Genomic DNA, 19520 nt, shown 5'->3' with positions numbered 1-19520 from the left:
GTGATATCCCTTGGAACCTGTACTTTGTTGATACTACTTGATTATAAAGGCCAAAGACTTTATTTAGTTCATTGTAGACAATGTGTTCGACCAATGTTCACAAAGACTATTACAGAGTGAAATTTAACGACTGAAAGCTGAAGGATGGCTTTTGTTCTTGTCCTCTGCTTTGGGAAGTCTGGGAATATTGATGGCAAGTTATAGCTACGGACTCTTTCATTGTCTCAGGCCCACAAACGAAGACACCAATGTTGGATCCCTTGGATTCATTAGCAAACTGGGAAAATATATCTGTTTAATTTTCGACATATTAGAATGCCAATCGATTGGATTGTTTGAAGTTAAAACAAGGACATGAATGTATTTGGCACATACCTTTAAAGTTTGGCCTTGCTCCAAAATGGATTTCATGTTGATCAAAACCTCTGTTTGATTCTGTTGGTTTCATTGGTTTTCTTTCTTTTTCAGAAAATGGTGGAATTTCTTCACTTAGCCTCTTCCATCTCCATAAGGTAGCCACTAAGGTGCTGGATATTAGTGCTAATGCAAATGAGCATATGAGAAGAAGGTCCACTATTGAGGAGGCAGTTTTTTGTTCAGCTGACTTTTTATTAGGCCTGATAATAATATGGTTGAAGATGCTAAGGAATGCTAGAAAAATGATAGATGCCAACAAAAGGAGGACGGCCATCCATCGCAAGTTCTCAAGTCCATATACTGCATGACCAGAACGCTTGTTGGCGAGATGAATGGTTTGTATTTTAGAGACCTCAACTAGCACTTCACGTAGGGATCTATTGGATTGGTGTTCCCGCGTGACAAACACTTTCAGTTTTAGATAACTTTGTTCTGCATCAAAAGCGTGCGGTAGAACTGGATCTAACAAGCAGATGCTTTGGGAATCTTTTATGGTGTAGACAAGCTGTACTTTTACAGGTGATACATTTTTGTTACTTCTTGCTGGGGCAATTTCTTGCAGAATGCTAAAAAATGGTGTAACCCCAATTCCACCTGCAACTAGAAGTAGACTATCATATCTGCAGAAGATTCAACAAATAATTATATACGGGGAAAATATGATAGATAACTTGGTCTAAAATCAAACATGAAATAACATCATTTCCTTTACCTTAGAAAATCCAGTGATGAAGGTCCATAAGGGCCTTCTGTTGCTACGTGAAAAAACCTCATTCCATCAGCTTCTGCATCAGGCTTTGAACGTAGCATATTATAGAGAGTGCTGGTCCACCGTCCCTCAGCTTTGATCAAAATAGAGATCGTGTCTTTATCAACTTTGGAGCTAGAAGTTATGCTAAAAGGATGCCATTGAAAATTTGAAATCCTTGGAATCTTGACATAAATCACACTTGTTGGTGTATACTTCAACCCTGAAATAGTATGTTAAGTAGGTTTTATTTAGGCCCAGTCAAGAATTAAGAAAGCACCTAAGCTGTTAAATTGGAGAGAGATTACTGATTTTGTACTTGGATCTTTTGGCAGTGTCAACTCTATGGCTTTGGAAGGGAAGATTCGAGCAGAAAGAATATACGTTTCTGGCCTTGATTGAATTATTCGGAGTATCTTGTCAAGGCAAAACAAAAAAATGCCAGGGAAAACCATGTAAAAGTGGCGATCTCCAGCGTGAAGCAGGAAAAATAGTATGAACACTATGTACAAATGATGTGTATAATAGAAGATCTCGAATCGTTTCCTTCTGATCTGTGGAAGTGATGTGATCCAGATGACCAATCCTGTAACAAGACTGATCTCCCCAGCAAGGTAAATACGCCCTACCTTTTGCCATCTCCACATCTATAATTTTCCACAAAAAAGGACTTAGTAACAAAGCTTAGATACATATGTTCAAACTAAATTGAAAAAGGAAGTAATGTTCAAATGATTACATGAGGTTACCTCATCTCCAATGCGATGTTTCATACCCCAGATTAGAAAAGTACCTCCACCATGTAAAGTGGCAAATAATATCATTGCTGTCCCAAGCCAAATGTGATATCTCACGGAAGCTTCAAATTGGATGCCAAGTAATCGAAATATTGACATCCCCCTCAAGATGGGAAGAAGAAGAAGAGCTAGGCAGGCTTCTGCTAATAAACCACACCTTGTCGCGACTCTAAAGATTCTGTATTGCCATCTGGAAATGGCGGAGTTGGAAAATATTATCAGAGAGTACTCTGATAATTGTTTTGAAAATGATGCTATAATATTTGCATGGGAATATAGGAATATACTTACACGGGCAAAGTAAATGATTTAATTGGTATCATCTTCTTGAAGTCACTGGAGATACGAGCGTAGAATGTCCATGCTAGAAAGATGACGAATAGAGATACAACAAGGATTTCAAACCCAGACAGAATTCCTATATACCTATTCACAACTAGTGGATTGGAAAGAACAGATAGTGAAGATCTTCCTTTCCTGCAACCAAATTCAGCACATGTTTGCATGAAAGAGCCTATATTAAACATTAGTATGCTTATATATATACTGCAGGTAAAAAGCATACCTGCTGGTTGGTTCCTTTTGTTTCAGTTCCAAGTACATAAAACCTACTATAGCTATAGCAATAACAGGAAAGGTGTAGACTGCAAAATTAAGACCTGCAGGACCTCAAAAGGAAGAAAAAAAAACATTCAGTATTTTGGAGGGGATTAACATTGAACAGGACATTACATTAACATTTCTTGTACAGGTAAATGGTGAGTTTGAAGTTAAACCTATACATCTAAAATAATTTGAGTTTGGAATTCAGAACCTCACCAGCTTGGGTTAAGAATGAGGTTGATGCCTTTGCTTCTGCAATTTTCCAACTTTTAGTCCATAGTTGCGTGGGCTTGAGAAGCCAAAGTGATACCCATCCAGCAAATATCAAGACAAGTAGCAATTTAAGGAGGAAAGAGGGAATTTTAGTCATCTTTTAAGAAGAGCTGACTCTATACATGGAATGTAACGAGTTTCTATATATATAGTCTGGTAAATTATTCCGAGCACCCTTCTAATATGAGTCAAATGCAGAATACATCCCTTGTATTTCAAGATCATACACTTAACCCCCCTTATACAATAGAACTCCTACACAAATATTAGCTTGAAAAATATTTCTACTTTACAAACTGTTAAGTGTTACCCTATATTAACAGTGGTATCTGTTGCTCCCAGAAATTATTGTGCGCTCTGCACCATCCATCAATTTTGGAATCAATTCTCATATAATAACAAGTTAGACCTGTTTTAAGTGAGATTGATGGTGATGGATAATGATGCCATCAACTTATGACATTTGTGATGGCTTTCTAAATGGGAATATATCTTCTTCTTTTTTGCTTACTGAGTGGATGCTATTATCAGCATATCTATTCATTACAACAGATGAACCAATTTGCAGTAGTGGATACATGGTCCACTCCACTATTGCTACAGCCTATGTTGTCTGACCTTCTTCCGCATGTAGATGGGAAAGAGATCCAAAAAGATAGCCCTCTACTCTAACTGGTTGACTATAATTTGTTCATTCTGGGAACCAGACCCATTATAGACAGGGAGGAACTGGTAGAGCTCTTGTTAACAAGACAGCACAGTGAATTACTGATTTTTGCTTCTAGTTGCGCTAGCAGAAATATTTTTTGTGATGGTCCTACAATGTGGTTGGTAATTAGATTACCCCATAAACTATGGTGTACTAATATGAGATCAGTTAGATGATTATAAAAATCAGTGAGTGTGACATTCGCACCAAAATATGTCTGTTTGACCAAAAAGTATAATTTTCGGCTAAAACTATTATATTTGTGTAATAATGGGTTAAACCTAGTTAATGATAATATCTCTAGATGCGAGTTTTGAAAGCGTATGTGAGGTGGGACAGATCTAGAGGGCTTACAATAACAAGCATTAAATAGTCATAAAATAAAAGCAATAATGGAAGAAGGACTAATAATAAATAGCAATAAATGACATTTGAGTAAATATGAGGTGCGATTCACCCAATAAATAATGAGCTAGGTGATTATTCCTCATGACAATGATGAATGACAGACAGATCTTAGAACATTCGAAATCTTCTCATGGAAAAGTGCAGGATAATGTAAACACGAATCTTGATAAAAAGATGTTCTTTGTATCTTTTCAAAGAGGGAGAGAATCTTTTGTAAAGTTTGCTCTTATCACAATGAATATCACATGCCTCTATTCATTATTTTTTTTGCTATTTATATGGGACATACCCCCAATGAGCACTAATAGTAGAGAATATCCAATAAAATATTCTCTTTAATATCCTGCCCTAATAAACTAGTCGTTACAGCTCTGTTTACGGTGCTTGACATCGACCATCTTCCACATCTCGACCACGGGCTTGGTCATCTCCTGGTCGACCTCGGCCGACTCTTTTCTCGATACTGCTTAATCCCAAGTACTGAGGCGATTTCGACCCATATAGTTAGTCCCTCCGCTTATTAAGGCCGACCCCAGGTGACCTTAATAAGCGGATTCTGTTTACTGCGGTTGGCAAAATTTGGGCGAGCGAGTCGAGCAGTGACGTTTTGGATGAGATGACATTGTGACCTTTCGTGAACTGCATCTTTTGGGGTTGTGTCACTTTTGTACCAAAATGACGTCACGACGTCATGCGTCATTATGACGCATTTTCCCGATGCTCCGCGTCGTTTCTCGTGCGACTGTCAGTTGGGGGCTGCCGTTTCGACTCCAGTGCCAGGTAATGATGGCATAGTCTCTTGGTTTTGGTGCCTGAATCCTTATAAAGAGAGGTGCAACGACGTTCGTTTGCTCCTTATTTTTTTCATAAAGAACATTGTGCCTTCTTCTTCTTCCCTTGATGCATATCTTCCCTAATGGTTTTAGCGATTCTCGTTGCTTCTCATACTTCCTTGCATGAATATCCTCTTTCAAGAAAGAGAAATATGGTTAATGTATCCTCTGGTTCTAGTGCGAGAATTGACCATGTCCCCTTAGTAGTGCTTATGCCCCCTCGCGCTGATGGAGTCTCTGTCGCCATTGAAGATGAGAATTTTCCCATGGCGGAAGAAATAATTCCCCGTAGTGAGAAAGTAAGGTCTGACTTTTCGAAGGCAAGCCCGAGGTTTCGGAGTCAGCGATGAAAGAGATCGATTTGACTGAGCTTAGGCAAAAATTCAACATTCCTGCCCACATCGATCTAGTCCCAGCAGGGCGCGATATGGTACAAATTCCCCGCCCTGGGTATTGCGCGTTCTATGCATATCCTTTCCATGTTAGCTATACTCTTCCCCTTCTCCCGTTGGCGGAGGAATTTTGCCGCTACTATGGTGTTTGCCCGGCCCAACTATCTCCATACATCTACAAGCTTATTAGGATGCTCACAAAGTTTGCGGAATTGGCCGGGGTCGAGGTCTCACTCTGCCATCTGATGCATCTCTTCGCCCCTAGCTTCTACAGGTGGACGATGTTGCACCTTCATCATCGAGGAAGTAAATGCCTGGTAGTGAAGATGGACGACAAGGCAAATCGTCACTTCTGGTTCAACTACTTTTTTGTCAGAACCGAAGACGTGGTGCCAAACACGGATGGCTTCCCTAAGACTTGGAATTACACTCGTAAGTATCTTTTTTCTTTTTTCTTTGTTAAAGCACTTGATTTGTTTTGGTCGCCGATTCTGACATTTTGTTCATTCTTCGTACAACCAAGACTACGCCCCCTCCTTTGGTTGAGGATATTTCGAACTGGGTTGGCCGTGTTCTGCCTCACATTGTGGGGATTCGTGAATGGCCGAGCTTTCTCAAGAAGGTCGGGCCTGCTTCTTCCTTGGCCAGTGAGTTCATCTGTACAAATTTTGCCATCTCGACCTCATGGTCGCTTACTCATTGCAGTTTTATTCTTGGTAATGATAACCTTTATTCCTTTTCAGTTCGAGGATCTTCGAGGAGGCCAAGGGCTCCTTCTCTTACGTTTCGTAGGAGGAAGGCTGATTCTTCTTCGGAGTCTATTCCCATCGTGACCGCGGCTAGGCCTGCCCGATCATCTACTTATGTTCCTTCTTCCACCGCGGCCAGGTCTGCTCGGTCGTCGACCCCACCTTCTGCTGCCTCAGCATCAGTTTCTTCTCCGCATGCGGACATATCGGCAACAGAGCTTCCGGCTTCCCTTTTGTATCGTCTAGTAGATGAGGAGGAAGAGTCGTCGTCGAGCGGTGGGAATTTAGTTCCCCGTAAGAGAAGGTCGGTTGATGTCAGTGACGGGATCGTCAGGGCTATGGATTCAGCAAGGGGCGACTTTGTCATTCGAGGGACGGCGACAATAGTGCTTGGAGACGACGTCGAGTTGCCGTCCGAGATTCCGCCATCGGCTGAGGGCATGTCCTTTCCCGAAGCCACGATGGAAGCTGAAGGGCCATCGATGAGAGTCCCTGATATTTTGTGGCAAGATGAGCCATCGGCCTCGCGACCGGTTGAGGGTCCTCCTTCACTGGCCGACAAGAAAGGAAAGAGCGTTGCCGAGGATGGTTACGAGACGGGCTCTGATGCTGACACCGATGAGGTGAGGATGATGGGGGATGGATTTACCTGACTCAAAGTAAGATTGGAGGGATCCACGCGGACCATTGTGATCCCCATGGATCGAGATATTTTGGTTAATACGGAGAACGTGGTTCCTTCCCTTGGTCCCCTCTGTTCCGACGTGGAGGATAAAACCCTTGAAAAGCTGGATGACACTACCTTATCTAGGAGCATAGCCGGCCTCGCTCTCAGGGTAAGCTTTTCGACTTCTTTCGTTTTTGTTTGTCAAGTTCAAAGTTTATGCTTCGTTCTTACTCTTCGTTTTTAGACTGTGATTTTGGAAATTGAAAGTGCCCGAAGAGAGGAGAGGCGTAAGGCTATTTATCTGAAGATGGAGCGAAAATACCGTGAGTACCGTGGCAAGTACCGCGAGATTTGTAGGCGGTTTAGTGAGGGTGGCAATTTACAAGCTCTCCGAGACGAGCTGAAGGAAAAGGATGACGAGCTGGTAAGGGTCATCGAAAAATGCAGCGTTCTTGAGGGGGCGCTAAGGGATAAAGAAGAGGAGTTAGAGGTTAGTAGGGCGGTCGAAGCCCAGTGCGGAGATCTCCAAGCCCAAGTGGTCTCGCTGCGTGCCGAGTTCGAGGAGTGTGAATTCAAAGCGGATGCTTTAAGTGGCGAGGTCGCCGAGAAGGCAGCGGATCTCGAGAAGGCGAAGTTAGCTCAGTTGGGGGCTATGAGGAAGACGGAGGCTTTGGAGATCGCAATTCGTGTTCTTCGTTACGAGCGAGAGAGCACCTTGGAGACGGCCAGACTAAAAGAAGAGCGGCTTGATGAACAGATTGGAGAATTAGAGAAAAAGGCCTCTGGCCTGTGTGATCGGGTCGCCGCTCTTGAGGCCTAAAAGGCACAATTACTGGCCCGACCGTCCTCTTCCCGCACTTATAATTTTCCTGATGTTCCTCGGAATTTGTACAAGGAGTGGATTTACTCCTAGGCCCAACTGGATATATTCAGAGATCTGATGAGGGCGGGAACCGTTTTAGAAGCCGTCTTCGAGGATGCTCGTGTTAAGGCACGTGGAGCTCAGGTCGCTTGTGGTTTTGATCCTGCTACACCGTAGGTCGGTGATGATGAGGGGTATGCGGGCGTAGATCAGATTGAAGAGGATGCCTGGAATGAGGACGAGCATCCTGAGGGCGATGGTGATGGTGAAGGTGAAGATAGGGATGGCTTAGGTGATCAGGCTGATGGCGTTGCTGGGCCTGGTGGCGATTAGCAGTTTTTCTTTTTCTTCTTTTTTTTTTTGCCGCAGACTCGTGCGTTTTTTTGTTTGCGTCTTTTCTAGCCTTTGTAAAAAATATTCAGAGTATGAAATACCAATTTTGCTATTTGTACCGGATTCTTTTTCTTCGGTTCAAACTTGTATGCTTTAGATCTCATTCCTTGGTTGCCTTGGTTTTCTTGTTCGTAATCATTTAGCTCGAGTATGGTTGAACATATTCTTAGTTTAATTGTAGCCCGCGGGTCAACAAGTGTTAGTTCGATCGAGGTCGAAACAAAACCTAAGTTTGATCGTGGCCGAGGGCCGGTAGTTGTTAGTTCGAACGAGGTCAAATGTATCGTACGTTTGTTTATAGCCGAAGGCCGGTCAGGTGTTAATTCGAACAAGGTCGAATATAACCTATACTTGGTCGTGGTCGAGGACCGTTTAGGTGTTGATTCGAACGAGGTCGAATATAATATATACTTAGTTATGGCCGAGGGCCATTTAGGTGTGAATTCGAACAAGGTCGAATATAACCTATACTCAGTTATGGACGAGGGCCGTTTAGGTGTGAATTCGAACGAGGTCGAATATAACCTATACTTAGTTATGACCGAGGGCCGTTTAGGTGTGCCTTTAGGCGCGGCATTTGTCGGCATTGTAATCTTTAAATGCGACGTTGCCTTGGTTATACATTTGGAGAAATAGAATTGAACTTCGTGCATTTGTGCTTTGTTCATACACTTGGAGAAATTTACATAATTTTTTCGGACATTGGCTGGCATTTCAACCCCAGTCCCAGTCCTAGCCTATCCAGTCCCTTCAATGGTCGACCTGGAGAAGTCTCGAGAGGTCGAGCAATGAACTAGCCGTCCTATGCCTCCGTCTGTGCGTACTTCAACTTGAAGCGTCTCCTCCGTCGCCTCGTTAAAAACCTCCTCGAGAAAATCCAATTGGGTCAAAACTCAAGTGAGGGAAAAAGAGTACGACTTTGGGGACGCTTCATGTCTTAAAACTTGAAGTACTTGAGGTGTGCAATGTTCCAGTTGTTTGGTAGTAGCTTTCCTTCCATTGTTTCCAGTTGGAATGACCCATTGCTTGTTGTTGTGATTTTGTATGGGCCGTCCCAATTGGTTCCTAGTTTACCTTTCCTGTGGGTCTTTGCTCACTTGTGTTTTAGCTTTAAGCACGTAGTCCCTGACTTGAGTGGCATGATCTTTGCTTTTTTGTTATAATAGCGTTCTGTTTGTTGCTTTTGGGCGATCATCCTTATGTAGGCCATATCTCTTCGTTCATCGACTTTATCGAGTTCCTACCTTCTGCTTTCATCGTTGATGGGTCCGCTTTCATGGGAGTATCTTAGGTTGGGCTCCCTGACTTCGACCGGTATTACTGCATCAGTCCCATAAACCAATGAGTAAGGCGTCTCTCATGTGCTTGTCTTCAGCGTTGTTCGGTAGGCCCAGAGTACTTCTGGTAATATTTCCGACCACAACCCTTTGGCGTCTTCGAGTTTCTTCTTCATGATGTTCAATATCGATTTGTTGGAGGATTCCGCTTGTCCGTTTCCCACGGGGTGGTATGGCGTTGAGAGTATTCTTTTGATATGACATTTCTCAAAAAACTCAGTGACTTTCTTTCCTATAAATTGGGGTCCATTGTCACAGCTGATCTCCTTGGGTAGGCCGAATCGACATATGATGTTTTTCCATATGAAGGTGATCACCTCATGCTCATGTATTTGGGCGAATGCTCGTGCTTCTACCCATTTGGAGAAATAATTAGTTAAAACCAAAAGAAATCGTACGTTACCTCGTCCTGCCGGGAGGGGGCCCACGATGTCCATTCCCTATTTGATGAACGGCCAAGGGGAAGTCACTGAGTGTAGGTGTTTGCCTGCTTGGTGAATCATTGGGGCATACTTCTGGCATTGCTCGTATTTTTTCACGAAATCCGCGGCCTCCTTTTTCATGGTGGGTCAGTAATATCCCATCTGTATGAGGCATCTAACCAAAGCCCGATTGCCGGAATGAGCTCCACAGTGGCCTTCGTGTACTTCCTCAAGGACGCGCCGTGTCTAATTTGGGCCCAGGCATTTCGCTAGAGGGCCGCCGTATATCCTCTTGTACAAGTCGTTGTGAATGATGATGTACATTGCTGCTTGCATCCACAATTTCTTGGCTTCTTTTTTATCAACTGGGAGTATTCCGTCCTGCAAGTATGTAACAATACGGTTGCGCCAGTCCCCAAGTCAAATTTATGGTTCTTACCTCGATTAGGTATATTGATGAGTTGAAAAGATGGACTACGTTTCTATCTTCGGTTGTAATGCTTTTGGTGACTAATACTAATTTGGCGAGGCTGTCTGCCTCGGTATTCTGTGCTCAGGGGATCTGGTCGAGTTGGCACTCGTCGAACTCGGGTAGTAGCTTGCAGATTTTGGTCTAGTACTTCTGTAACCTTTGTTCCTTGATTTGGAAAGTCCTTATGACTTGGTTGACCACGAGTTGCGAATCGCAACACAGTCTTAGCCGCTTCGCTCCGTATTTGAATGCTAGTCTTAATCCTGCAATTACGGCCTCAAACTCGACCTTGCTGTTAGTCATGTCTGGGCACCTTATGGACTGGCGAATCACTTCGCCTGTTGGGACTTCGAGTACAAGTCCCAGCCCGGACCCTGACGCGTTAGATGCGCTGTCAATATACAGGACCCAGAGGTTTTGCGTTTAGGGAGAAGTGTGGACGACTTCTTTTTCGACTCCGGGCATTATTTTTGCGCTGAAGTCGGCGACGAAGTCTGTAAGGACTTGTGACTTTATCGTTGTTCGCGGCCGATATGTGATATCGTGCTCGCTTAATTCGATGGCCCATTTGGCCAACCTGCCTGATAGATCGGGTTTATGCAAAATGCTTCTTAGGGGGAAAGTCGTGACAACCGAGACGGGGTGGCATTGGAAATATGGTCTAAGCTTTCGTGAAGCTACGACTAAGGCCAGAGCCAGTTTTTCAAGGTGGGGGTATCTCGTCTCGGCGTCGACTAGTGTTTTGCCAATGTAATAGATGGGAGACTGCGTACCTTTATTTTCTCGGACCAAGACCGCACTCACATCTACTTCGGAACGGCGAGAGAGATGAGGAGTTGTTGCCCCGGTTCTGGTTTTGAAAGCAATGGTGGCGATGCCAAGTACACCTTTAACTCCTCCAGGGCTTGGGCGCACTCGAGGGTCCATTGGAGGTTGTTATCCTTTTTGAATACGCCGAAGAATCTATGGCACCTATCAGATGATCGCGAAATGAATCTTGAAAGGGCAGCGATACGGCCAGTCAATCTCTGAACTTGCTTTTTAGTGGTCAAGTGCTCTGGTATCCCTTCGATGGCCTTGATTTGGTCGGGATTGACCTCGTTACCCCGTTGTGACACTATAAAACCTAAGAATTTTCCTGAGGCCACGCCGAATGCACATTTTTCGGCGTTCAGTTTCATTCTGTATTTCCTGAGTATGCCGAAAGCTTCTCTCAAGTGGTCGATGTGATCTTCTTTCCTTTAGGATTTGACTAGCATGTCATCATATAAACTTCCATCGTTTTTCCGAGTTGGTCTTTGAACATCCTCGTCACCAACCTTTGATAAGTCGCCCACGCATTTTTCAGCTCTAAGGGCATGACCATGTAGCAATACGTCCCCTGATGAGTGATAAAGGTGATTTTTTCCTGATCCTCTTCCTCCATGAGGATCTTATTATAGCCCGAGTAGGCGTCCAAGAAGCTTAGCAGTTCATGTCCGGCCGTTGCGTCGATGAGTTGGTTGATATGGGGTAGTGGAAATGAATCCTTGGGGCATGCTTTGTTCAAGTTAGTGAAATCTACACACATCAGCCATTTTCCGTTCTTTTTCACCATGACCACGTTGGCGACCTATTTGGGGTATTTAGACTCCCTGACGGAGCCATTTACCAACAACTTTTCCACCTCTTTGCGTATTGCATCATTAATCGACGTCGGGGGGTGGAATTTCCACCTCTTCGCGGAGTTGAACTTACGCCTAACCTGCCTCACCGGGGGGTGGAATTGATCGACATTCAATTTGTGTGTGGCGATCTCCTTTGGGATACCTGGCATATCTGCATGGCTGAAAGCAAACAAGTATGCGTTAGCAGTTAAGAATTGACGAAACTTACCCGGTTCCTGAAGTTTGCATCCGATATAAACTTTCTTGCTGTGGTCGTTGATGTCTAATTAAATGGGGTCGAGGTCCTCTACGGTCGATCCTGCAGCTTCGACCGTATCGGGGTCTCTGATGACGTCCTCGCTGTCATCACATATCGACCTCGGCCATGTTGATTGCTATGCCTCTTCTTCTTTGTCCTTTGTTTGTTGGGTGGTTGTACAGTCTAAGGCGATGCGGTAGCATTCCTAGGATGTGCGTTGTTCCCCTCGTATACTAAATATCCCCCATGGAGTTGGGAATTTGATGACTTGGTACAAGTTGGAGGGGATGGCTCTCATGGTAAGTATCCATGGTCGCCCTATTATGGCGTTGTACGTTGTGTCTTGGTCCATGATATGGAACGTGGTTTCCAGCGTGACGCCACCGGCCAGGACTTGGAGTGTGATCTCACCGGATATTCGCTCAACTGTATTGTTAAAACCCGTTAGTGTGATGCAGCGCGACACTATCTTATCCTCTTGTTTCATTTGTGCAAGCACTTGATGGTGGATAATGCATGCGCCACTCCCATCGTCTACTATAATGCGCCTCACATCGGTATCTAAAATTTGTAAAGTGATTACAAGAGCATCATAGTGAGGGAGAACCAAGCCGTTGGTATCTGACTTGTCGAAGATTATACTTTCTTCGAGTTCATCATACCGTTCGTGGGTGATCGACCGTTTGAGCTTGTGGGTTGTGGTGAACTTCACACTGTTGATGGAAGCATCGTCGCCTCCCCCGATGATCATGTGGATGGTACGGGTCGGCGAGGGTGGTTTCGGCGGTCCTTGATGTTGTTCACGTCCTCTGGCAAAGTTGGTCCCTCCCCGGTCGCTCAACAACTCTTTGAGGTGTCCCTGTCGTAGCATGTTTACGACCTCATGTTTTAGGGCGATGCAATCTTCGGTTTTGTGTCCTCGCTCTTGATGGAACTCGCAGAGGGCATCTGATTTTCTGGTATTCGGGTCTGACCTCATCTTTTGTGGCCACTTCACCTTCAGTCCGAGCTTCTCCAAGGCGTAGATTATTTCTGTATGTGACACACAAAAATTGTGAGCGGATAATAAATGGGGCATACATTTCTTGTTCCGGTGAATCCCTGTTTTTGATCGGGGTGGGCCTTCTTCGTGGCGAGTTGAGGACGTAGTGGCGGTTCTGACATATGATAGATGCAGTTCCCAGTTGGGTCGCGAGGCTGTGAGGTCTCTTCTGATATCATTTCTTCTATCTTTCCTGGATTCTGCTTGCACCGAGGTCAGTCGATGGGTGAGCCCATTGAGGTCATCCTCGTCTGCTCGGACTTCGGCGCAATATGCGTTGTGTATCTCATCCCAAGTAGTTGGGGGGTACTTCATAAGTCGACTCGGTAGCTTTCTTGTCGCCCTCGAACCATTTCTGCTCAGTCCGTTTTGAAAAGCTGCGACCGTCATCCCTTCCGATACATTTGGCAAGGTCATTCTCACTCGGTTGAACCGGGCGAGGAAATCCCTCAATCCTTCTCCCGAAGACTGTTTAATAACAAATATGTCGTTTACTCTCGCCTCTGCCTTTTTGGCTCCAACATGGGCCGTTACGAACTTATCGGCCATTTCTTCGAAGGTTTCAATAGAGCGTGCAAGCAGTTGTGAGTATCAAGTTAACGCTCCTCCTGTGAGGGTCTCGCCGAACTTTTTTAACAAAATGGAGGATACTTGTTCCTTGGCAAGGTCATTCCCTTTAACGGCGTCACATGGTCTTCGGGGTCGGTCGTGCCATCATATATTTTCAGGTAAGACGACATCTTAAAGGTCTTTGGTATGGCATGTGGGGCGGCATCATCACTGTACAATTGCTCGACGAACCGTCTGGCATCTCTCTTCGGCAAGAGCTTAGGGGCGTCTGGTATCTTATCGACTCTCTCTTTGTGTTCTCTCATTTGATCTCGAAGCGTTTTGTTCTCATTTTTCATTTCCTCCATTCTTTTAAAAATGGTTGTGAGAGTGTCGACACCAGCATTATTAACGACATTGTGAGTAATACCTGCCGTTGGAGGAGAAGGGAGTTGACCATGCTGCTCGTTCGCTGGTGGTATAACGCAAGTCCTTGCGTTATTTGTAGCCGCGTCCCGAGCGGGCTTATGGAGGACGCTGGATAGCGTGTCAGTTAGCCAGGCCTCTAGGAGCTTTTTTATTGCTGGTGGCGCCTCCTCCGCCACGGATGTGGAGGCTTCCTTGCCAAGAGACTTTGTGATTATGTCGTGGGGAAAGGGGTGATCCACCTCGCCTGGGAGAGGCATTGGGCGTTGCGCCCTCGTCCACTTCTTCAGAGCTCTCATTGAATATGTTCATGAGGTTGGTTGGGAGGTCACTCATTATTCTCATTCTTTCTTCTCTGTTACCTGTCATATTAGATCTATGTATGCAGAGAGAAAATGATCTTGCTCTTGTTTTGTTTTTTTTACGTTAGTAACGAGTGTCAGTTGTACATCTAGAAGAAACTAAAAATTCAACTAGATAATCCCCATAGACGACGCCAAATTGTTTGACCAAAAAGTATAATTTTCGGCTAAAACTATTATATTTATGTAATGATGGGTTAAACCTAGTTAATGATAATATCTCTATATGCGAGTTTTGAAAGCGTGTGTAAGGTGGGACAGATCCAGCAAGGGACTGACAATAACAAGCATTAAATAGTCATAAAATATAAGCAATAATGGAAGAAGAGTTGATAATAAATAGCAATAAATGGTATTTGAGTAAATAGGAGGAGTGATTCACTCAATAAATAATGAGCTAGGTGATTATTCCTCCTGACAATGATGAACGATAGACAGATATTAGAACATTCGAAATCTTCTCGGATCTGATGGAAAAGTGCAGGATAATGTAAACAAGAATCTTGATAAAAATGTGTTCTTTGTATCTTTTCAAGAGGGAGAGAATCTTTTGTAAAGTCTGCTTTTATCACAATGAATATCAAATGCCTCTATTCATTATCTTTTTTGCTATTTATATGGGACATACCCCCAATAAGCACTAATAGTACATGTACAGAGAATATCCAATAGAATATTCTCTTTAATATCCTGCCCTAATAAACTAGCCGTTACAGCTCTGTTTACGGCGCTTGACATCGACCATCTTCCGCATCTCGACCACGGGCTTTGTCATCTCCTGGTCGACCTCGACCGATTCCTTTCTCGATACTTGATTAATCCCAAGTATTGAGGCGAATTTCGACCCATATAATGTCTCCCTGCATACCTAAAACTGCTACAACAGAAAGCTTAAGTGGAAACTCAGATTAATAATTGCATTTGGAAACAGATGAACAATAGCTACAACGGAAAAGGGTCATATTTGACCTTGTACTCTTCAAAAAGGGTTACATTTGCCATTCTTTATACTTTTTTGATATATTTATCCTTACCTTATACTTTAGGATTATATTTGCCCCTCATCCGTTAAATTCACATGTCCCACCTTTGTTTTCCTACATGGCGCCTATGTGAATTTCTTTTTCTCCCAATTTAAATATGGTCACCTATTTAAGATAATTTTACCCGCCCACCCAATTAAACCCAACCCACTAACTAAAATAAACCAAAATCCTAATTCCCAAACCCCCGACTCGTCCATCTCTCTTCTCCGGGCCAGCTTCATGTTTCCCGGCAGAGCGAAAAAATTCTGGACAGTGGTTGCTGAAACACAGCATTTGGAAATGTACTACACTGGTGATTACTTTTGTTATACAGTTTAAGCACCTTCTTGGTGCTATTTAGTAATGAAATTTAAACTTTTACCTGATAAAAGGAAAAAGAAAAAGAAAAACTCAGATGAGCAAGTCTTATTTTATTAGTTAGCTAATTAAACCTCTAGTATCAGCTATATATTATCTGATGTTTTTGTATTATTTCATCATACTAGTTGATGCCAATCAAGCATAGACATGAATTAAGCTTAAAGGCTAAAGCCCCTCCGAATAATTTCAGGACTACTGGTGATCGCAAGATATTGATGATTTTAAACTGTCTACTCGTCAAGACGTGACCAAATTAGTAGTCCGAAGAATGGAGATATAACGAATTATGATTTTTAGTGGATTTTCACAAGCCTTTGCTAATATAATATTCTGAATCTTACGGGAAAAAGATAAATGGCATATTGGAAGAAAAATCAAATGATAGTAAATACTAGCCATTGGTTTGCATTTTTAGCACATCATGAATCATGATATGGTCCAAAAACACTTTACCTCGTGCAAAAAGCCTTAATTCCCATTAAAAACAAACTAGATGGCTTCATTGCCTCTTAGATCGCTATCTGAGGTCGGTCCAAAGAGAAAATAGCAAGGAGAAGCATGTTACGGTTGAGAAATAGAAAAGCAAATTTTCTTTTTACGTAAAAGGCACAGTTGGTACATAGAATGTGACATGTTCAAAAGCTTGCAAATGTTGACAAAAGAAAGAATCAAAACCTTTTTCCTTACTTTGTGTCTTCGATAGCGACGACCTTTGTTTGTTTTCCTCATAATCGGCCAATTCCGTAAGCATTTAATATTTGTTTCCTTCTTCCATATCTCCTCCCTTCTTTTAAGTCCACAATATTTATCCCCAGTCCCCACTAAGCCATTTCTTTTTTTCCCTTTTTGGAGTGGAAGAGATGGGGGTGTATAATTCACTGCTTGAATAGTAGTAGCGTCAAGATTTAGAAAAGAGATGTCTTGGGAAATCGAAGAGATTGGAGAAGATAGCAAGAGTGAAGTAAGTAACAATGATGGTGGAGGAATAACGAATGATGTTTATGTAGCTGTTGGCAAAAATGACTTGCATGTTCTTCAATGGGCGCTTGATCATACCATCTCCCCAGGAATTCGCATTTGCCTTGTCCATATTTTTCCTCCTATTACTTACATACCTTCACCAGGTAATTGTTACTCCATTTGTCAATTTAGTGTGAATTTGATGCTTCATCCAAAACAGTAGCACATACATAGGAAAATTGTGTTACTTTTTCATACTGCGTCTTCACTACTTTTTCCCCCTTGATTACTACAGCTTTACAGAATGATGTATTGAAGAAATCAGGGGAATGTTAAGTTAGGATAATCAGTAAATCAAGCAAAAGAGGGAATCCGAGAATACGAATAGCTTTTTAGTTTCATGATTAGATATTTAATGTTCTGCTCAATTCCTTGCTTATGTGACTACACTAACACCACTTGAATGAAAATAATATAAAATAAACATCCATTCAAAATAGAAAGTAAAGTCTTAAAACTCTAGACCCAAACTCACATACAAGCCGGTTATGATAAAAGGTCAACATCTCTCGAACAAAATTCTGCAAACGCTATTGATTGCGGCAGCCTGATCGCATGAAGATGCCTGGCTCAAAGAGTATTAATATCAATTAACAAAATTATTCATATACAGTCAAATCTCTTTATAACAACCTCATTTGTTACGATATTTTTTGGTTGTTATAGAGAAGTGTTGTTATACAAGACATCTATTATCACATAATATAAAAATTGGTTTCGAGACGCTACTTGTTTAATTTCTCTCGAGATGAGCCAACCCAAAGTATGATGCTTCTGAGCTTGTAGTAGCTAACAACGAGACTAAAAGCTGCCTACCTTGACAAGTTGCATAGGTTATTATGTCACAATGTATCTGGTCCTTTGTCAATTGAGAGGCTAGTCAAGATATAGAAATTGTTTGCACATTGCGTCATTTATATTCCAACTAAAATTTCCTTCTTGAACAAACTTTAGCAAAAAGGGTGAAATATTAATGAGGAAAAAGCAACAAAAAAAAAAGGACTTTTTGGCCAACTTGTTAACAATTTGAATTTTGCTTTGAAAGTTGGGAAGTTATCAAAAAGCCAATTGAGTAGAGAGCAGGTGCAAGCCTACATCAATCAAGAGAGTAATAGGAGGAAAAATCTCTTGGAAAAATACATCCGCCTATGCAATGATGCCAAGGTAGGTGCATTTGTACATTGTCAAATCAAAGGTTGATTCTTGTTGATTAACTGGGAATCAATGCAGGTAGCAGTAGATACTGTACTTGTGGAGAGCAAATCACCAGCCAAAACATTACTTGATCTAATCACCGTCGTCAACGTTACCAGCCTTGTGATTGGAACTAAGCGATCACTTTCCACCATGTAATTAGACATATATAGTTTTCTGTTAGCTCACATCTGATATTTTTGTCCAATTTGATCTGTATAAGTTGGAATTTGAAGAACTAAAGAGTTCTGGTGTTTTTATTTTCGTTACAGACGAGTGAAGAAGGGACATGGAGTAGGAGAATATGTTCAAAAGAATGCACCGGATTTCTGTCAAGTTAAAGTCGTTAGTGAAGGCAAAGAGATTAAGAACGAGCATGTCAAAGGGAGTAGTAATCCTACTTCTCTTGTGCGTAGTAAACAAACTGACAGGAATTTCTTTGAATGCATGTGCTTTTCTGGCAAGTTTAATTGAAATGTGGGAAGAAATACGAGGAAAGTTGGTCTTTGTACAAGTTTAATAGCATAGCGTTACTCTCAATTTTCTAATTTAGATATTATGTCTAGTACATTAAATGATTAAATGATAAATTAGAGAAAATACTCCAAAATGTCCACAACTAAATAACCCAGTAGTTAATTTTTATTCACACTTTGATTATGGTGTTAATTTGTGTTACCTCCATATCAATTTGAAGAAGGTATCTCCTCTCTGTTTGTTAATTAGGCAAATTCTATAATAAATCAGTCATTATTTTGAACAAATTATAAGCTACATTTTAAAAAAATTATACTACTGTAAGATTAAATTATACGTTCAAGTAGATACTTTAAAATTAAACAACCAAACTTTGTTTGATACCCACTTTAATTTTTTTATACTCAATTTGTTTTTTTGTTTGTTTGTTTATTCCCTTCATTTGTCAAGGTATTAAGTAGAAAAGTATGATAGTTCATAAACCTAAAACAATTTACAACCCCATAACTTTAAATTCGCTATATTATTTTTGCACTAATAAATGGTGTTTGATAAGACCAACTTATAGGCCTCTTTTAACTTATCATTGCGTTTGATAAATAATGTTTACAAGTTAAAATCAGTCAAAAATCTGTAAGTTGGATTATCTATTTATCGGGTTTTTAGCATACTAATTTTTATGTACGTGCGTTGCACATAAATTTTAGTCAATTATTTATATAATACAACAAATTAAATTTATGATGGTTTAAATATTTATTTATATGAAGGAATAACAAAATTTAATTAATGAGAGAAATTTTATATATAATAATACAACAATCATCTAAATGCCAAAAAATATTGTTACATTAGCATAATACGTGAATTCAAAATGAAAGGACATAATCAGAACTTACATAAATAATTAATTTTAGTCATGTTAGGTAGATAATTATGTATTGTAGTTTAAAGGTATCTAATGTGATGGTATCTTACCGAACATTTCTTTATAAAAGATGTTATTTTGTATATATTTCCTTCTATTACTTTGGTTGCTCCAGTTCGAGTCACCCCA

At 41.6% G+C, this 19520-nt stretch overlaps 2 protein-coding genes across 4 annotated transcripts; one reads left to right on the top strand and one right to left on the bottom strand.

The window, feature by feature from the left end:
• Nucleotides 1–37: 37 nt before the first annotated feature.
• LOC104106813 (ferric reduction oxidase 8, mitochondrial) lies at nt 38–2935 on the bottom strand. Of its 2 annotated transcripts, none has more exons than XM_009615444.4 (8): nt 2782–2935; nt 2528–2630; nt 2254–2439; nt 1915–2152; nt 1485–1812; nt 1130–1388; nt 376–1037; nt 38–291 (listed from the first exon to the last, which is right to left on the bottom strand). In XM_009615444.4, the coding sequence occupies exons 1-8, from the start codon at nt 2933–2935 to the stop codon at nt 110–112; spliced, it is 2112 nt and encodes a 703-aa protein (XP_009613739.1). In that variant the 3' UTR covers nt 38–109. The 2 variants fall into 2 exon arrangements, with proteins under 2 accessions (XP_009613739.1, XP_009613740.1); XM_009615445.4 differs by having other exon boundaries at nt 2528–2621.
• On the top strand, nt 797–18655 carry LOC104106815 (U-box domain-containing protein 52-like). 2 transcript variants are annotated; one of them, XR_011414913.1, is made up of 5 exons: nt 797–936; nt 1501–16896; nt 17838–17960; nt 18027–18141; nt 18259–18655. XR_011414913.1 is itself a non-coding variant. In XM_070197439.1 (4 exons), exons 1-4 carry the CDS (start codon nt 16689–16691, stop codon nt 18458–18460), a joined length of 648 nt encoding a protein of 215 aa, XP_070053540.1. In that variant the 5' UTR covers nt 16221–16688; the 3' UTR covers nt 18461–18655. The 2 variants fall into 2 exon arrangements, 1 of the variants encoding a protein (XP_070053540.1); XM_070197439.1 differs by lacking the exon at nt 797–936 and having other exon boundaries at nt 16221–16896.
• Nucleotides 18656–19520: the final 865 nt, after the last annotated feature.

Source organism: Nicotiana tomentosiformis, chromosome 3 (genome assembly GCF_000390325.3).
Source record: "Nicotiana tomentosiformis chromosome 3, ASM39032v3, whole genome shotgun sequence".
Taxonomy (NCBI): Eukaryota; Viridiplantae; Streptophyta; class Magnoliopsida; order Solanales; family Solanaceae; genus Nicotiana; species Nicotiana tomentosiformis.
The sequence above is the reverse complement of the archived record's forward strand: the minus strand, read 5'-3'. Positions and strand labels throughout refer to the sequence as shown.